The sequence below is a fragment of the Meles meles genome, chromosome 18, assembly GCF_922984935.1.
Source record: "Meles meles chromosome 18, mMelMel3.1 paternal haplotype, whole genome shotgun sequence".
Classification (NCBI taxonomy): Eukaryota; Metazoa; Chordata; class Mammalia; order Carnivora; family Mustelidae; genus Meles; species Meles meles.
In genome coordinates, this window is record NC_060083.1 from 18,352,089 (window position 1) to 18,372,667 (window position 20,579).

Here is a 20,579-nt window from a genome sequence, read left to right on the forward strand (position 1 = left end):
GAGTTTGTGGAAATGCAAGCCTAACTCTGGCCTGTCTCCCAAGGAGCTATGGGACCAGACTAGATGCGGTGAGGTCCACACTTCCTCACCTATACAATGTGGGGATGACAAGACCAGAGAGGGCCAGTGGTCTCAGTGCAAGGGTCAACCCGAGAGTGTGGTTGGAAATGCAGTGAGGCCTCCCCTTGCTCTGTGAGAATAGCGATGTGGGTCTTTACGGACGTCCTCCCTGGCCACCGGGTTAGAGATGACCCCAGCTTGGGGACATGTGGTCCATTTCTGGTCCAGGAGAAAACGACACTCCCCTCTATTTTATTCTTCCGTGATTATCTTCTTTCAGTGGGCCCAGTCTGAGACTCAGACATCCAGGAATCAGCTGGAAAGAGTTCCTTGCTGCTTGGCTCTAGGACTGGCAGGATAGTGGTCACAGTAATGAACTCTGGAACCAGACTGCCAGGTTTTGGATGTTTATTTCCACCTCTGTGTCTCAGTTTCCTTATTAGTGAAATGAGTGTGAGTGAAACACGTTGGACCAGGGAAAGGGCATCGAATAGTGGGTTGTTGACATATAGTAGGTATTTAATAATTTAGCTGTTATGCATGTTCATAACAAGTGGGTGCAGTGATCAGAGGAGGGGCCCTGGCATGGGCTACCAGACTGAAGTGTTCCCTCGGTTGTTTTCATGTTTCCCGATGAGGATGGGGACAGAGGTGGACCCCCAGCAAGACCTGTGCTGTCCATGAGGGAATAACAAGTCTCCTGGATATAGGGAAAAGTGGGGGCCGTGGGTCCCTGAATGAACGAGAGGCACAAAATGCTTTAGACTAGGAGACAGATCCCCAGGGAGGAGAGACACCAGGAGGCACCATGGCCAAGTTCTGCAGGGAGATCAAAGGCTGCAGCCAGCAAATTCCCTCGATTTCACAATTTTCCTCCTTTGGTTTTGGCTTTAAATTGGATTTGGGAAATCTTAGTGTGAAAAGCTAAAACGAAACTCAGGATTGTCCAAGTTTCTGCTGCTGCTCTGTCCCCAGGGAGGTGGTCACCCTGCCCCCTCCCTCTCTGTCCTCTTACTTTGTAGTTAGCTGAAGCCAGCACAATGGCATGCTTTCCTCTAGGAGCTGGACGAAGAGACTGGGGTCTTGACAATAGGTCAGTCGTGGGCAGGGATTGATGAGCGTAGGAAAGGAGTCTCCTGCAGTGGAAACTCATCTCCACCTTCGTAAATGCCTCCCAGGGAAGGTCAAGTTCAAGGTCAGGTGGAGGAATATCCTGGAATTAAAAGTCCTGGCTACCTTTTATAGCTTTCCCCCAGATTTATCCTGAGATCGCAACATCAGAGCAACAATGGGGAGAGACATTAAAAGAAAAAGGTGAGGTGCTTCTTGGCAGGTTACAAAACTAGTCCGTGGTGAGTCAGTAGTGGCGATGACCAGTGGCGAATGACGAGTGGTGAAAGGACCCAGACAGGTCCTTGCAAATACTACTGTGCAATTTCAGCACAGAGCAAGCAGGACTGAGAGATGAGAGCACAAAGGCATCTCAGGGACCCTCCAGTGCCTGGTCCCAGACCAGCCTGTGCCGCAGCTCCCCAGGGAAACAACGGGAAAACCTGAACAAGGCACATTTCCAAAAGGCCAATGTCCTGACCCAGTATCTCAGAATAAGACCAGGTGCAAGTGAATTCTATCTGCGCTCCTGCACGTGGAGCCCACCTCACCCCTGCCCGCCCTTACAGTGCCCTCCCTTCTGCCCCTGGCCAGAGTGATTTCTGAGTATCAGCACATGTGGTGACATCTTAGTCATTTGAACTCCAAACCACTGTGTGCTTCTACACTTTGCTGGAGCTTCCAGTCTCTCCTGATGAGGTCCTGGTGGCAACCGGCACACAGAGCCATGGGACTCGGCAGGAGGATGAAAGAAGTTAATCTGGTGGCTGAGTGCTCCGGGGACCTTGGATATCTTTGAGGGGGGCTTTGATAAAAACTCTGCCGGGGCTGGCGATGGCTGAATTAGGAATGGGTTCACGGTCACCCAGGCCCTGAGTGTAAATTTGAAATACTTTTCCTTCCCTCTCTTCCCCAGCCAATGCATGGGACAATGTTTTGCCCAGAGACAAGGATTTTAGAGCTGAGGGAGGGGAATTATGAGGTCACGTGCCAGATTCCCTCACTTCCTGCCTGTGACACAGCATCGTCATCCATTTAATGGACAGGAAAACTGAGCCCCGGAAGGGGACCTTGACAGGCTTCAGTGCATGGGGGAGTCTGGGCTGCTTCTGTAATCAGCACCGATGTCTCCTGCTGCCCAGGCTGGGACTTTCCCAGTGCCCCAGGCTGCTAAGTATGCCGTTATCCATGGCAGCCATCTTTCCCCGAGGCTGGCAGGCGTGAGTCTGGCTAGTTGGTCTCTACCTTTGGGGAGGGGCCTGGTTTCCATACAAGTCGGTCCCATTTTGGAAAGAGGAGCTGGCAAAGTTCATGTGCTAGGGTGGAATCTTAGGGGGCCCCCCAAGAAGGGCAGATGTTGTCCCTAAAAGTCCCTGAACCTCTGTAGTTGGGGTTTTCTCAATAGTGATGGAAGAGTGTGTTCCTAAAGGCCCCTTTATGATAGTGGGAAGCTGGATACCTGAGTCCCTGGCCTGTCCTCTCTGTCCCCTACTGAATATCTTCAGTAAGGCTCAGCGTTTTCCATCCTTCCTAAAACTGCCTCCTCTCTTCGACCTTCCCCATTACTTCTTGCCTGAATCATGACCAAGACCCAAACTTGGACCCTCCCTTCCATACCTCCTCCTGCCCACAGCCACCCCCGCTTTCTCTTGCTCAGACACACTTCTGATAAGGGCAGTTCCCTTCCCTTCAGTGTCTTCCTCTCGCCCGCGGAACTGCACACAAACTGTCCATCTTGACTTCCCCCTAAGATCCTCTAAAACAAGACTCTAGGCATGCATTCTAGACTTTCTAGGGCTTTCTCCAATCCTGGACCAAACAAGCTCTGTTTCTCCTCTCCTCTTCTCCTTGGCCATCCTGAGCCAATGCTGAAGCACATTCTCCTCTCCCCTCATCCCTCCTTAAGACAGACCCTCTTATGCCTTTTTCAGTGAAAAGTGTCACTTGTTCATTAAATATATCGTCCCCTAGCCTTCTTCTGAGATCTCAGTTCACAGAGGATCAGCATTTCTCTGGGGCTGAAGATAGATGGGTGAGACAACTGGAAGTAAGAAGCACATTCCTAAGGCTATTACAGGCAGTCGAAGGGGAGACTCTGGCTGGCAGGAGGGAGAAGTGACAGGCAGCTGAGGCAAGGGATGGGTGCGAGCTGAAGCTGGGTGCTAGACCAGCCCTGCCTCTCTTGTGCCCGTGTGGAGACTGGCCACATCAAAAGGCCACTCATCAGAGCATGGTCCCCATTTCCTAAACCCATGAAGGTGTCTGGGTTTGTCTCAACCTCTCTGCTCCTCTGTTACACTGCCTAATGTTTATAGAGTTGTGATCCATTATTCTCTAAGGAAGTGAAGAGTTAGGGAGGCAAGGGATGCCTTTCCCTTGGCAGGGTCACCGTCATGGAATGATGAAATGAGATCTGAAATCGCAGAGTAGGCACTGGGCCCCAGGATGGCCTCCAGAATGTAAGAAAGGGAAGCAGTGGCTGGGACTAAGACACATAATTTCCACCCAGTGCCGGGCAGGGATGGGTGATAAAAAGGGGAGTGTAGTCAGCCCCAATCTAAGACCGGGAGATGTTTGGTGTTGGCTCATCTTCAGGGTTCCACTTCTTCTTCACTGAAAAGCCTGTGCTCCAGAAAAGAGGAAGAAGGGAAAGTGGTCACAAGAGAGGGGAGCCGCTCCTGTCGGGGGCTCAGCGCTGTGCCTGGATGTGCCAAGCAGAGGCGTGAGACAAACCCGGCCGACTTTGCTAGAACCCAGGACAGTGACAAGTTAGAACTTAGGCTGGATGAAGGATTTCTGGAATCCTAGTTATAAGGGTCTTGGATCTCAGCATCAGAGGCTATCAATTTGGGTGGCAGATAAAGGTTTGAGAGTGCTGTGGTTTTCCAAGTTCCTTGTAGTTGACAAAGCATTTCCCCAAGTGAGACTGCAGGGGAATCCCAAGCTGTCAGCCAGGGCAAATGGAGTGGTCTGCATGGTGCTGAAGTTGGAGGCCCCTGTCCCTTGGAGACCCCTTCCCCTCACAGCCAGAGCCCCGGCGAACAGCCAGGCATGAGAGGCACTGATCCAGGTAAACTCTTCTTCCCCCGAACACACAACAAGACAGGGTTTAGGAGGCCATAGTCAAGGACCCACTGTGCAGACAGGCCCCACGTGCTTTCTAGGTGCCGAAGATAAGTTCCCTCTAGTGGATGGTTGCTGTCGACTCGGGACATCGTGTGCTTCTGGGGAATGGACCACTGCAGCAAACACTGGCTTGGATGCACTTTAGGGACATTTGTCCAGATGCCCCCGCATTCTGTGCTCAGCCTGCTTTTGACTAGGGTCCCTCTGCCCCAGCAGACAGTCTTTGTTGAGGATCTATGAATGATACATGGATGTGGGAATGGCACAGGGGCTCTGCCCGAGGGGACTGGACACCTCTTGTGGATGTCATATCAATAGGTCAAGGGCTTTGGTCTTCAAATTAGGCAGCTCCTTCCCTCTAGGAGCATCCTCGGGGTAAAGGCCCAGAACACTCCTATCCTGGGACCAAAGGAAATGCCTACTGTTGTCTACTAGATGAAAGCCTGTGCTCATCAACCATGAGATGTAGGAAAGGATGCGGAGTAAGGAGCTGGAGCTCAGTTTCCCCTTCTGGAAATGGGGTTAACAAGTTGGGAGGGTTAAATGGATTGATGCCTGAAATGTATTCTGAAGAGGGACTTCTGATATCCCCGATTCCCCGCGCCTGCACCGACCGTCCACTAGAGGGAGCCAATCCTCCGCTCGGAGAAGCCAGGCTGGGCTGTGGTCCCCCCTGGTCCACGGGGATGGTCTTCTACAGAGGCTTGTGGGCGAGGAGGGAGAATAAGTTTTGTTTTGTTTTAAGATTTATTTATTTATTTGAGAGAGAGATAGAGAGACAGAGAGGGGCGGGGCAGAAGGAGAGGAAAGAGAATCTCAGCCCTCTCCCCGCTGAGTGTGGAGCCTGAGGCGGGGCTCCATTCCAGGACTCTGAGATCATGACCTGAGTTGAAACCAAGAATCTGATACTTAACCCACTGAGCCACCCAGGGGCCCCAGGGAAGTTCCTGATAAGTGTATCAGTCATGACTTTTAGGGACCTCAGAAGAAGTTGCTGGGAAGGGGCTCAAAGTGTAAGACAATGGAATTCTCGTATTCCTCCCCAAACGTGACTCAGGGATTCAAATCAGATGTGTTACCGTGGGCGCGGTTTTCCAGGAATGCCTGTGTTTTGGAAAAGGAACCAGGAAGAATGCCAGGTTGGGGGGGGGGGGTCCTAGAGGAGTCTGGGGACTGAGTGATGCCTGGCCTCACAGCTGGGTGAGTACTCAGTGATGCCAGCCAGGCGGGCTGTTAGTTTCATTTTGTAGCTCTCGCCCCCAGACTTGAGCTCTCTGCTGTCTGGGGATCTTCTGCATGAAATGTTAACCCCATCTCTCTGACCATCTGGGGTCGGCAGCTGTTTCGTCTGGTTCAGCTGCTTTCTGCAAGGAGGCACTGTCTGGCTTCCTTCTGTGTTCTCTCTCAGTGACCTCCCAGCCAGCACTCACCTAAGGCAGATGTCATTCGCATTGCTGCTGGGGCGTGGACAGATGGAAGTCTGTGATCGGGAGTGACTCCGGTGGGAGATGAGTCCTCTGTCCCCTTTGGAAACAGAGCCCCTGTCTCCCTACCTGGTCCCTAAGGAGCAAGAATGATTAGGTGGGGTTGTGTCCCCCGGGAATCCAGGCTCTCACTTTTATTTTAGGGCTCTGACTCCGATTTCCCCTGAGACCACAGAACTAGAGGAACTGAGTAGGACCTCAGAACAAGCTGTCTTCCACCCTCTTCTTTTCAGATGGAAAAACCAAGGCCCAAGGACAGAAGCAAAATCCTTCAGGCCATGCAGGGTAGGAGGGGCCTCGGGTCCCAGAGCCCGTGTCATCAGCGGTATGTGTTCTCCCCATCCCAGGGCCTCTGTTCTCCCTCTACAGAAGAGAACCGGCGGGCATTGGCTCCCAGCCTTTCTCGAAGTTGCTTGGAACTCTTGGAAGGAACATTCCACAAACTCATTTTCCTGCAGAGTTCAGCCTGCAGTCGCCTTGCGGTAAATAATAAACAATGGTAGCTGTTTCTGGTCTGTGCCCCGTGCCAAGGACTGGGGAGCGAGCGCGTGTTCTCTGATTTAATCCTCCAGATCAGCTTCTGAGATGAGGGCTCTGACTCTATTCATTAGAAGGATAAAAGAATGAGGCTTAGAGAAGCTAAATGCTTTCCTCATGTGAGACAGAGCTCCGTGAAAGTGAGAGCTGCCTCTTTGTGCAGACATGACTTTGAATGACGCTGAACACACACCCACATGCCTTTGTCACAAGCTATCTCACCAGTATCTCAAATGATACTGGTGGGCATGTCAGTCTCTTCTTTACCAGCAAAATTAAGCCAGTCTGGGGGCAAACCAGAGCTAAAGCAGGTCCAGGGAGTACAATAGCGGCCCCAAGTCTCCCCGGCCCCAACCCTAGCACGTGGAACTAGAGCCTTTGGGGGAAGATATATGCCCTCGATCAACTCATTAGTACTGTATATGCCCAACAGCTAAAAATCACAGATCCAGGTATCAATAGGAATGACCCTACTTACCATCACTCCCAAAGACTCACTTGGGGGACATTGTGTTTCCTATCCCTGCAGTTGAGAACTCTGTGGGTTCAGAAGTCCTGGTTCCCTAAAGAAAAACCAGGCTTTCCAGCAGAAGTCTCATTAAACCTCAAGCTGTGGCTATACCCTGTCTCATTCGACTTACTGGCTAAGAGATCCACAGGCAAGGAGAGGAAGGAGTGACCATCGTGGTGGGGCAATTACCCCAGGCCAGCAAGAGGAGGCAGAGCTGGTTTTACCTGATGGGGGCAGAGGAGACCTGCTTGGCTTCCATGTGATCCACTTGGCTGAATACCTGTTGATACACCTTCATCCAATTTTGGTGGACAGGTGACAGCCTGAGAAGAACAGATGACCAGGGACTGAACTCAGGAAGGAGGGTCTCAGTCAGCCTGAAGTCACACCACCTGGACCAGGAGAGGTATTGGCTGAGGTGGAGGGAAATCCAGAAGGAGTGATCGAGGAAGGAGTAGTAAGTGTCTACGATTCTGATCTTAGTTTCAGTGTGTATGTGTGTGCGAGTTCCAAGCGGTTCTCTGACACGTGCTGGGTCTGACACGATCTACCTGGAGACAGATCAGACCTCATGGGGCAAGGACTCATTCCTACGAGGCTGCCCGTGCCCATGGCAAGGTGAGGTTTGCCACCTGTGCTCCTGAGGGACTGGCTACAGTGTGGAGGTTCCCACGACCCACCTCCTCGGGTTTGATTAACGTGCTAGAGCAGCTCACGGAATTCAGAGAAACACTTTTACTTATGGGATTACTGGTTTATTGTAAAAGGATTTCACTCAGGAAGAGCCAGATGGAAGAGAGCCAAAAGGCGGGGTGTGGGAAAGGGCATGGGGCTCCATGCTGTCTTGAAGGGCACCACTCTCCCCAAATCTCCACGGACTCAGCAACCAGAAGCTGGCTGAACCCTGTCCTCCTGAGGTTTTATGGATGCTTCATTACATAGCCGTGATGGATGAAGCCACTGGCCATTGGTGATGCCTCCATCGGCTCCAGAGTCCCTCTCCCCTCCTTGGAGGTTGGGGGTCTGGGACTGAAAGTTACAACCCTCTAATCACGTGGTTGTCTTCTCTAGCAACTGGCTCATTCTTGGGTGTTTTCCAAAAGCCATCGCATTAATATAACAAAAGGCCTCTTTAGCGCTCTCATTACAGGAAACTGAGGGTTTTAAGAGGTCTGTGCCAAAAATAAGGTTGAACCTCAAATATAGATGTCTTATTATAAATCATAATATCCCAGTATTGTTTACAGCCTCAAGACCAGCTGCGGCAATGAGGAGGGGGCCTCATTCACCCTACTAGCCCTCCTCTTACAAGTTTCGTGAGAAGAAGAGTCTCTTCAGATTCCAAGAGGAGTTTTCTAGGACCTATTGTATAACCGAGTGGGTGTGCATGCTGCACAAGGGCTGGGGCATGGTGAATTCCCCTGGTGGGCAGCCAGATTCTCCCACCCAGGACTGCTGTGCTCCTTCCCCAGCCACTGAGCACGTGCGTGGGCAGCCAAATGCTCTGAACTGTTCGAACTGCCCTTGGCTGATGAGGGCTGTATTGCCTGGAATCATGACCTTTTCCGGGAGCAGGTAGCCCCCAGTGACAGATCGATATGGGGTATGAAAGCCTGGGTCTTCCTGCCCAATTCTAAAGCTTCCTGTGGGATTGGCCAAGACCTGCATCGTGACTTCTACAACACACATTCTCTCTCTTGGGTCTTGCTATTTTACCCTCCAGTAGTCTCCGCATGACAATTGCCATCAAAGGGTCTGCTCCCTGGCGAAACCATTTGATGATATCCCTGGTCCTGGTTTGGGCATCTGTGTGCCATCAGAAGACTTTAAGACCCCCTCCCCCACCTCACCAATTCTTCATGCCCACACTTCCGTGCTCCAGGGGCAGGTGATGCTGTGCCCACTTAGAAGGGAGTTAGGTTTAGGAGTCCTTGAAAGAATAGATAAAGGGTTTGGCATAAGGGATGTGAGCAAATTTTATTTAGTATTTCACAAATGGAAGGTACTTTTCTTCCCATCTGCTCTCCAGTCTTGATTGCCTTTTCAAGACTTGCCTGGCACCTGCAGAGCTGCTGACCCCAGTGAGCTGTCGTGTGGTCACCCTGCTGGTGGTCTGTTGGCATCTGCCTCCTGATGCTGGGAGGTGACTCCCTGCTCGGCGTTCAGGGCTGAAGTCCACTAGGTAGCAGGAGAGGTCGGGAGGCTTGCTGCCCCTGAAAGGAACTCCAGTGATTTCTCTGAATGGGCGCCATTCCCTAGAACTTCTCTGCTGGCTCCTGGCATCTGTACTTCTACCTGAGACTCTCCAAGAGAAGCTTCTGAGAAAGGCTCAGTCAGAAAGAGGGTGGTGTGCCAGGGACCTCGGCCTGCCTGACTTGGGAGCCCGCGTACAGAACCTTTGCCCAGCCTTCCCTGCTTCGTTGGGTGGAGATAGTCATGTGTTCCAAGAAAAGTGCTCTCAGAGCAGATTTTGTGAGGTCCTCTGTCAGAGTTCTTAGTTCCCTCCCTGAAACTCAGTGATTCTCAAATGATGGAGGGGGTTAGTCAAGGCCCAGGGTAACATAGTGAGAGACACAGGCTCTAGGGATAAAATGGAATTCACCTGTCCGCCTGGTCAGTGTTCTCCGTGCCCCGTGCCACCATTTACATCGCCTTGTGTCACAGCCACTACACATAGTGGTCCAAGGTTGGCTTCAGTGTGAGTGGTGGCCCTTGGAGCTATGGAAAGCAGTGAGCCTGCTGGATGGAATGCAGGGGAGGGGCCTCCAGACTGGCAGCCTCAGACCATATAAGGTTACACCAATAAGGCACCTGTGACCCTTTCCTGCTAGGATGACCAGATGCTTTGGGAAGGTGTTAATTTACATATGTTGTCCCAGCATAATTATTAATTTTAATTAATTAACAATTAATTATATATTATATAATATACATTATATATTATATAAAATTAATTATAATTTTATTATAAAATTAATTAATTTTATCCTCAAAACTGTCTTAATTGGGGGTGATTAAAATGACATGTTGCTACGACATGTTCATCTTACTTATTACTATAGGAGTGGAGCACAAACTCCTCACCTTCCTAGACTGACTGACCTCAGCCTTCCTTCCGCACCTTGACCCTGACCCTAACACCTTCCCAATGGGCTTCCACCCAATTTGATGAACACATCACATTCTAGGCCTTTGCTCAAGCTGTACCTGTGTCCTTTCTACCAAGCCAGAAATACCTTTTTAAAAAACCCCTGCACTTATCCATCCATCAAAACCTGGCTGAAGTCCCAGGAGGTAGCCTCTCTCAGTGCCTGTAAAGCCTTAGTCTCTATAAACCTCTCATCAAGGGCCATCTAGACTTCCTCTGATTTCCCAATGTTTGTATTGTCTGAGTATTTGCAACTGGAGAGCAATCGGGCGGAAGGTCAGGCGTAGGGAGAACACCACAGGTTGCATCAATAGGCTGGTGGAGAGGCTTGGGGCAAGGGTGAGGTTGACCAAGAAAGGCTTTGTGATGAGGGTCCTTCTGAGTTAAGTGGCTCAAGTACTTGGGGTCTGGGAAACCGCTCTTAGGGGCCACAATCAGAAGGATGGAATAGGTGTGTCTGCTCCTGTCAGACTTACCCTGAATCTCATTGAAGACCAGTTGGGCCAAAGGCCATTTGTCAGGAACACAGTCCCTTCTGCTCACCCCACAGCCATACCACTCACCCTTCCTTCCATCTTTCTCCCTGCACCAGCTCAATATAGATTCCCCACAAACATTACAAGTGTGAACCATGATGAAAAATATCTACTCTTATATATTCTTAATTTTTTTTTATTTATTTGACAGAGAGAAATCACAACTAGGCAGAGAGGCAGGCAGAGAGAGAGGAGGAAGCAGGCTCCCTGCGGAGCAGAGAGCCCGATGTGGGGCTCGATCCCAGGACCCTGGGATCATGACCTGAGCTGAAGACAGAGGCTTTAACCCACCGAGCCACCCAGGCGCCCCGACTCTTATATATTCTTAAAATAACATTTACTTTCATTTAATTTTATGAATCATATCCTTGGTTTATAAGAGCAATGTTTTCTTAAAAAAACAAAACATCTTCATAGGGATGATCCTTGCCAGGACTTCTACAAGGTTCTAGGGAGGTAGGGAGATTAGGAGTCACATTACTCATACCTTGCGAGGGTTGAGTTGGGGCTCACAGAGCAGAAGGGACCTGACCCAAGCTTTATATTTTAAAAATGACAGAAACTTGTGGCAAAGAAGTTTTAAGATGTCAGTAACTTAAATGCAGTGTGTTTTATGAAAATGATTAAACAAAAGCTTTTCCTCTTGGAATGATGATGAGATGATCTCAGAATGAATCTTAGGAAGACCAGGGAAAATGAGTTAAGCATTTCTCAGGTAAATGTTTATGACTTTGATTGGGGTCTTGGGCCAAGTACCTCATGGCATCCTAGAAACATTTCTCCCTGGGGCCATTTCCCTTGGCCTGTTTGGTGGGAGAGAGGGGAAACAATGAGACAGATCCTCTTCAAAAGTTGTGTCCATCTAACTCTAAAAATTCCAAGACAATCTGCCATGGGGCAAATGGGTTGCCATGGGAGAGGAGGAAGGGGGACGGAGGAAGGAGGGGAAACTGGGGGTTAGCTGTCCCTCCTGATGGCCCAGTAAAACCACTCTTGCTCATGACTCAAAGAAACTAGCATAAACTGAACAAGTCTCCAGGCAGGGAACTAGGAGTGAAGATTTCCTGTTGTGGAAATTCATGGATTGGATTACAGATGTCGAACTCTCAGAGTCCATGGCCCCAAGTAGCTTTGATACAATCCTTGTATTTCTGTCCCTGGGAAATGAATTTGGGGATTGGGACAAGGTGAGTTTTTTTCAACTTATATCACAGTTTTCTGCTGCTGCTGATTCTTCTGTAGTTCTGTATGAGTGAAATACTTCCTACTGGCCACATTAAAACAGCAGATTGTTGGGCTAGAAGCTGAATTTGGGAGAGAACTAAATAGAAAGGATGAGCCATTAATGATATATAGATACTTAAAAGCATGACTTTGTGAAAGGAGGGATTATTTCAGAGATGGTAAGGAAATGTAAGAGGTGCAGGTAGACTCCATCTGCTCTGAAGTCCTGTGTCTCTGCCTTCGATTCAGTGTCCCCAGCTGGGACCCATCCCCACCAGCAAGGGTATGGAAAGATCTTGGTCAATGTAATAAGCTCTATTTCTGTCACTATGAGGAGCTATGTGGCTGTGTGATAGTCCCAGTACTGTTCACAAAATAGTCTTCATTCGCTGTCTTCTGGATAGTTGGTAGACTTTCATTTCTTGGTCACTTTTGGTTGATTGGGACCATTAACTAGTTTTGACCAGTAAGTAAGGAGATAAAGTAGCAAGCATCATTTCTGAGCCAGAGTGTGAAATTGCCCATGCAAAAATCCCAAGAACATTCTTTTCCTTTATCACAATAAACAGTGATATTCCCAAGAACAGCTGCTCCTCCATCAAGAATCCCAAGTCTAGGGGTGCCTGGGTGGCTCAGTGGATTAAAGCCTCTGCCTTTGGCTCAGGTCATGATCCCAGGGTCCTGGGACTGAGCCCCACATCGCATCAGGCTCTTTGCTCATCGGGGAGCCTGCTCACCCCCCACCCCCGCCTCCGCCTGCATCTCTGCCTACTTGTGATCTCCATCTGTCAAATAACTAAAAATCTTAAAAAAAAAAAAAAAAAAAGAATCCCGAGTCTATGAGGTTAAAGCTATAGCCCATACATGATAGATATTTGGTACAGTGATATTTGGTACTAACGTTTGTTGTTCTAAGCCACTGGTAATTTAGGATTGTTTGCTACCACAACATGTATTCTCTCACTTGAATTGACATGTGTAATAAACCTAAGTCATCAGAGGATGGAGAAACGAGTCATGATACAAATACCTAGACCACATTCCTGAGCAGAGTCAAACATGTCACCCTGAGATTCTACTGAGACCTCATTCCCCTCCTCTCACCACTGCTCATGACGGTTTCCAGAAATGCCTGGGTTGCATTTGTGGGAGATGTGGGGTCTGCATGTTTTTGGCTGCTGTGGTTGAGCAATTATGTTTCCTTGGTAGATAGACTTTCACAACTGCTGGGTGATTAGAGGGCCTTATCAGCAAGTGACTTTCCATTTTTTGTGTTTTCCTTCCGGGACTTTGGGTTTAACATGGACCGCAGATACCTCAGTGAGAATAAACAAACTGAATCTTAGATGTCCAAGTTCAGTAGCTGCCCCGTCCAGCTGCCTGGCTGTCTCCAATCGTGGGGGTGGCTTCTTACTCAGAAGTGACCTAGGCTGGATCCACTACTTTCTCTGGTCTGGTGTCTGAAATATGTGTGGTGTTGGTGGAGAATGACTGAGTGATGGGAAGGAAATGAGTTCCTCATTGTGAAAACAGAATCTTAGTTTTCTGAGTGTTTTCCAAAGAAGGATGAATGATCAGTGGAAAAGGATCCCAGGAATCAGGCTTTTTTTTTTTTTTTTTGGCAGCTGTGTTCTAGGTTTCCTCTAATAAGGTGAAGTTATACACAGAATTGAAAGAGATATTAATTTTAACTTTGTTCTAAACCTATCTGATTTTTTAAAGTTTTTATTTACTTTTAGAGAGAGAGGGAGTACAGGGAGGAGCACAGGGAGAGGGAGAGAATCTCAAACACACTAAGCTGAGCATGGAGCCCAATATGGGGCTCGATCCTAGGATCCTGAGATCCCAGCCTGAGTCGAAATCAAGAGTAGGGCACTCAACCAACTGAGCCACCTGGTGCCACTTAGCCTGATGCTAAAAAAAATAAAAATAAAAAAGGAATAGAGAGACCTGGGGACCAGCGACATAATCCCTAAGGCAACATGGTGTGTTTTAGTCTGAGCCTGATCTGATTCTAGAACCTCTGTCTTGTGACTCCCCTTGTTGTGAAACTTTTACCACATCGTAGCCCCTGGAGCCCCTTTGCCCTTGTGCAAAACGGAACCAAGTAGGGTGCGCGCTCTCTCTCTCAAGGGTCACTGAGACCACGTCTGCAGTTTCTTATTAGTTTGGGAGGAAGATTACCCCAAATATATGTTAGCATAAGAATTCTAACCATGTGTCTGAACAGGCATTTCTGCAAAGAAGACATCCAGATGGCCAATAGACACATGAAAAAGTGCTCCACATCACTCGGCATCAGGGAAATACAAATCAAAACCACAGTGAGAAACCACTTTACACCAGCCAGAATGGCTAAAATTAATGAGTCAGGAAACGACAGATTTTGGAGAGGATGCGGAGAAAGAGGAACCCTCCTACACTGTTAGTGGGAATGCAAGCTGGTGCAGCCACTCTGGAAAACAGTATGAAGGTTCCTCAGAAAGTTGAAACTAGAGCTCCCCTATGACCCAGCAATCACACTACTGGGTATTTACCCTAAAGATACAAATGTAGTGATCTGAAGGGGCACATGTATCCCAATGTTTATAGCAGCAATGTCCACGATACCCAAACTATGGAAAGAACCTAGGTGTCCATTGACAGATGAATGGATAAAGAAGATGTGGTGTATATATATACAATGGAATAATATGCAGCCATCACCCCCCCCCCCCCGAAATCTTGCCATTTGCAATGACATGGATGGAACTAGAGGGTATTATGCTGAGCGAAATAAGTCAATCAGAGAAAGACAATCATCATATGCCCTCACTGATGTGAGGAATTTGAGAAACAAGGCAGAGGATCATAGGGGAAGGGAGGGAAAAATGAAACAAAACGAAACCAGAGAGGGAGACAGGCCATAAGAGACTCTTAATCTCGGGAAATAAACTGAGGGTTGTTGGAGGGGAGGGGTAGAAGGGATGGGGTGACTGGGTGATAGACACTGGGGGAGGGTATGTGCTATGGTGAGCTCTGTGAATTGTGTAAGACTGATGATTCACAGACCTATACCCCTGAAACAATTAGTACATTATATGTTAATAAAAAAATTCTAACCATGTGTCTAACAATTAGCAAGTTCTCAGTAATGATGCCGACTTACTCAACGTACACAAGCAGTACACTGCTTCATTTCCTGTGGGTTCACTTATTTAAATACTCCAACAAATCTACAAAGTAGGAATTCTAATTAGGTTCATTTTAAAGATGAGACAACAAAGGCTTAGGGAAGGTAAGCAGCTTCCTCTTTCATGAAGTCATTTATAAAAGTGAAGCCTGATTTTCAGAGTTGCCCTGAGAAAAACCAAAGCTCTCTTTTTAAAAAATTTTCTTACTGCTTATCACATTATCTTGTATAATCCTCTTGGAGCAACCAACTTGAGTCCTTTGCATGATGATGAAAATGGGGACAGGATGGTGAAAGTATTTCCGGGCATCAGTTGGTCACAGCAACGCCAGCCTATGCTTCCACGACAAGCACAGAAATCTCAGCATCTCACTGCAAAAGGTATTTCTTTGTTGTTCATTTCACCACCTGACATTGGTCAGGCAGCTTGCCCAAGGCACCCTTTTCAAAGGAGTAACTCAGCGATCCAGCTGCTTATAAATGACAGCCAGCATTTGGGACATGGAAGCTCATGTTCCAGATGCTGTCTATGAGTTCCCGATGCTGTCTATGATTTACAAGCAGCTGGATTGCCCCATGTTCACTGAGGCAAGGGAGAGAAGGTTGATAGATTGTACAAGGGGCTTTAAAGAACCAGGCATGGAAGCAACTTCTACCACATGGGTCTGCATCCTGTGGTCCTAAGTCATCCTATGACTCCAAGTGCAAGGAAGGCTGAGAAATGAAGAGGAACACATGAAGACTTGGTAAGAACTAATAGTTTCTGTGCAGTCTGTCCTTTGCTCACTGCTTCTCAAAATAGCTTAATGCAATCAACCAATTCCCAAGAGAGACCAACCCAAAGTCCTATAAAGTCATTGCACCAAAATAAATGCCCAGGATCTCTGGATGGCAAGTGGTCCTCTCTGTCAGGTGAGGGCATGGATCTACTTTGTTCAGTGACCTCTGAATTTGCCCCTGACATAATATATCAAGTTTGAGGAGGACAGGTACTTGGCAACCAACACCTTCATTGGTGGAGGGCAAGATGGCGCACCAGTGGCCAGTGCTCTGTAGAGACCCTGCAGTCGTTCAGACAGATTTGTCTAAGTCCCTTACCCTCGGTTAGGCTTGATTCTGCAATCTGGGGAAGATCTTTTGTCTTTTTGACCGTGGGTCCTGGTTGCTTTTGTGAGGTCCTTCCTTCTACATTATTTCTCTTGGCCACCTCTGAAGTGGGTATGGAAGAAGCATATTCTCCTACAGAGCTCTGCAGCCTTGGAAGATGGCTTGCTTGAAGTTTGTTTTCCTTTTGAATGGTCAATAGCTATGTGTTTTTAGTGTAGGATCTTTCATGGTTTTATTGGCAATATAGTCTAGTTCTCTTGAGAACTCAGCAGGCTTCTGATCTCTTTCCATCCAGCCAAATCTATCTGCCAGTAGTCACAGCCCATTTCTTTCTAGATACATTTCTCAAATTATTTTTTTGCCTTTTCCTCTCTCCTCCTTCCTCTTAATGAGGCTTGAAATGGCAGGGTGACAACTTCAATCTGATTTTTGCCTTTAGTCACTTTGTCCAACTCAGGTTTTTTTCCTGGATTTTTGTTACTGAAATCTTTTTACTTTTTTCTCCTTAAATTAAACCTTTTCTTAATGTTTGGGACCTACAAATGACTACAGATGGCTTTTCCAAAAATGTAAGATTCTGTTTCATTGTTTCTTTAAAACAAGTCAATGCTTTCTTGAGTTCATCTCTTTCTCCCAACACCCTGACCAATGCAAACAAAATCAACCAATGCATTACTAATGCATATTTTAAAAACTCTCTCCTTGGAGCTGTAATTTCAGCAGAGAGGACCGGAGAGCTCTGACACTTTGTAACAAGATTCTCCATCGTTTCAACCTGAGATACTTTCCTCAATGTCTGCTGTCAGTGCTACACATTTTAGGTTTCTACTGGCTACACACGATCATGATACCAATTCCTCTATTAATTGGGGTTAAGCTAAACTCCCAACTTCATGGCTTAATATAACAAAGGATTATTTTTTTTGCCTGTCACAGAGTAGTGAAGGCCAAGTGGCTCTCCTCCAGTGGCTTAAGGACATGGGCTGCCTCCATCTGAAGGCCGAGATAATTTGGAGCACATTGACTCCAAGGTCAGCATGACAGAGGAAGAGAAGCCCAGAAGTATGAGCTGTCATGGGGAAGTGGCTTACATCATTTTGACCCTCACTCGGTTGGTTAGGATCCAGTCATGTGGCCCTAAATAAATGCAAGGTAGGCTGGAAAATGCTGAAGAGCACATGAGCATGAGGTAGGCATTTACTCAGTTCTTTCAAAGCTGGTGCATGTCCAATAGCCAAGTCTAGGAGGTAGGAAAGTTCAGACCAAAGGCACTCTTTGTGTCTAAAGGTCAGGCCCAGAGACTGTACTGATCTGAAAGAGGACATCGGGGTGTACCCCTTCACACTTCTGGAGACGGGGCTGGAAACCAGGTAAAAAGTTGAAAGGGACACTTTGCCCACCCAACACTCTGTATTAGAATCTTTGGTGATGGTGCTTGGAATTCCAAATTTTCATTAATGTCTAAGAGATGTTGATGCCACAATGAGAGGCATAAATCTCCATGGATGGGGGCCCAGTCAGGAAAAATAACTTGCCCTAATTTACTAGGCACATTAGTTTTACACCAAGACTGATTTTTGAGTCCCATTAAACTCCATGCCCAGTTATGGATCAGCTTCTGTTCCTGGTTGTGCTTTGGAATTTCTCTTTAACGCTCTGTGTCCAAAGAGGCCCAATGAGGGCAATGAGTTCAGAATTCCTTGAAAATGAAAAGACAGCCTTGACAGAGAGAGTGTAATCAGATTCCCTTAGGCCATAAGCACATGGAACCCATCTCTTCTTGCTTGTCCTACTACCTGACACTGCTTGATATTTGCCTGGACCACAGGGTTTGCTGTGTTTCATCGCACTAGAGTATCCCTCTTATGCCTGGTCGGGCTACTGTTGTTCCCCACTGGCATTTGAGATGTTTGGGGTTGAGGACTATTGGGGGGGGGGGGGGGGAGGAAAGGGCTATTGAACCTGGCCTGAGCATCCACGAGTCACCAGTGAATTGTCCACTTGCCACCAAAGTGTCCAATTTCTCCTGACACCTTGAAATTTCTATGGGAGTTTTGAGCAACCCTCTCTCTCCAAGAAGCTCAGCTTGAAGTCATTAAGGGCTTTTCAGCATTTTGCCTTGTCATGCCCTCCTTGGTCATACTCTTCTGACCCTCCTTGCTCTTCCTCAACATATAGAGATAGAGATCTTTCTATGACACGTGGTTCCCAGATGTGGAAGGGAACATCTGAGTCCTCTGTTGAGTCCCTCCTTGGTTCCTCAATGCATATGATACTTGTATTATTTTAGATTCAAGGGTTAGAAGAAAGAAAACCAGCCAGCTGTGAGACTAAGGCAACAGCTGACCTGAGAGGCTTTTGGGAAGGGTCTGGGATGGTGAGAAGGGAAATGATTTTCGAAAGGAAGAAGGTATTTGAATGAATGGCTGAAGCTGATGTCAGTTAGAGCTGTGGAGTTGGTCAAACCTGGCCCTAGGCAACCTGACTCCTTGCTGTGCAGGTTAGCCCAGCCTGGTGACAAGCCCAGAGTCCATCCTATGCTCATTCCCTCAGAACACAAGCTCCACCTTCTGAAACCAGCCCTCCTCTCCCTGGTACTCCCATCAGCTTTATCTTGTCCTTTAAAAAAGCATCAAAGTCAAGTTTTATCCAAAAATATATTTTATGTAAAAATTCAAGAGTGGTACATATAAAAATACTCATTTCTAGAATAATCTTAGGGTTTCATAAGGACATCTCCTCTTAAAAATTAAGTATATATATATTTGCTTTGATTCGTGCAAAGAGCTTCACAACGTTACAATGAGGTAGAGAGGAAGGGAGAGTCCCGCAGTTTTTAGGGGGCTGAAGTCATGGGATATGTCCAAGGGTTTACATTTAAAATACATTCAATTCCAGAGCACATTAAATTAAAATATTAACAACTTAGAAGACACAAAGAATTACTTAAGAAAAACTATGATTCACATTATTACACAAATCTCATATTCCTTAGAATTATAATAGAACAATCTCAGAAGATATGTTGGAAAAGATAAGGAACATAAATGAATTGTTTCCTGGGTACCGGCTTGGCTTCATTGTGGGCATGAATGTTCACGGCTTTCGGGTTTGGGTTTTCTTGTCCAGGTACTCCATGAGATCCCGGACCCACTTCTGCTTGGGGTCGGCACAGACCTCCCTGGCCAGTTTGGTCTTGAAGCTGTGGGAAGAGAGGGCAGTTAGACCGAGTGCACTGAAGATTCAACCTGGGAGTGTAACTCACTCTGTGGGAAATCGGCCTGGTCCGTTAGCCTGGGGTGATGTGGGAGGATGGAAGGAACTCGGGGGAAGCAGCTACTTTTGCTTGCCTGGGGGAAACCAGCCTGTCTCCTGGATGAAGGAACCGACATCTGAACTAACAGCTAGACAGGAATAGGAAGTCTCTATGTTCTCCAATTCCCTTTACCCACAAAAAATTTCTGGGATTGGATTATAGCTGGTCCAAGCATCTGGGGGTTAAATTCCAACTCGTCTTATAATAACTCTGTCCACTGCCTGGGAGCAGAACTCAAGGTCAAGGGTTGAGTGTGGGTGATCATGGTGTCACTCACATCACAGCTTCCCGGGGACAGTAGCTGCTGGTGATTCTTCTGTAGCTCTTCAGCTTCTGGATGCGGATCTTCTTAGTGGCAAATCTATAGCAACAGGTGACTGAGCTATTAATCCCATCTGTTGAAACAACAACAAGGGTTATTTAGGGTGTGTGCTGGGACTTCCTATTTGTAAGGTAGGGAACGGTAAGGAGGAGAGTCGAAGGAAAGGGAGCCTGGCTACTCCAAGTGCTGTGTCTCTGGTCTGAACCTCTCAGTCTCATCAGCACGGACCGTGAAATGGAAGGATACCGCCGCTAACTGAGAGGGCAAGAGGAAGTGGCGACAACTCTGGGTGTTGTTAGGGGGGCTCATAGGATAGCCCTATTCCTCAGGATGGGGGACCGCAGATGTGGGTCCCCCTCTGGGCTCTGAGCAATCTAGGCCTGGTTGTGAGTTTCCCTGATCCCCGATGCCTCTGCGGAGCCCTGTATCTGGATGCTGGACTGAACAAAGCACAGGCCAGATTCTGGGTCTCCTCCTTTCCCCTCTACCACCTCTGGAAATACCCTGCGCACCCTCCACCAGAGTCCCCTCTTTTTGATCACCCCAGTTCCCCCCAAACACGGCTTCAAGGAGCAGGGGCACTGAGGGGATGATGGTAGAGCTGGAGACCTGGAAGGGCTGGCTTTGGGGTCCACAGCTGGAATTCTCGGGGTAGCAACCGAGTGATCAGTTTCACTGATTACTCAGTCCTTCTCTGACTCTCCTGATCTCGGAAAGCAGTCATGGACGGGAGACTGTGGGTGATCCTCCTGCTCTGGTGGCCCACGAGAACCCCGAGTTGTGGTGATGGGCTTCAGAGGGAAAGCGAGAGGGGCTTACCTGGCTGGGCGAGCACCTGGATGCAGAAGGCGGCAGCCGTGAGAAGCAGGCAGAGAAGTGTGGCGGAGACCTTCATGTCGGCGGGGAGCAGGGAGCTTGGGCGTGAG

The 20,579-nt window shown here is 48.0% G+C and overlaps 1 protein-coding gene across 1 annotated transcript; it reads right to left on the minus strand.

Annotated features, from left to right (window-relative positions):
* Positions 1–19,084: 19,084 nt before the first annotated feature.
* Positions 19,085–20,579, minus strand: LOC123929922 (C-C motif chemokine 2-like). Its single transcript, XM_045986086.1, has 3 exons — positions 20,473–20,579; positions 19,609–19,726; positions 19,085–19,217 (listed from the first exon to the last, which is right to left on the minus strand). Exons 1-3 carry the CDS (start codon positions 20,546–20,548, stop codon positions 19,112–19,114), a joined length of 300 nt encoding a protein of 99 aa, XP_045842042.1. The 5' UTR covers positions 20,549–20,579; the 3' UTR covers positions 19,085–19,111.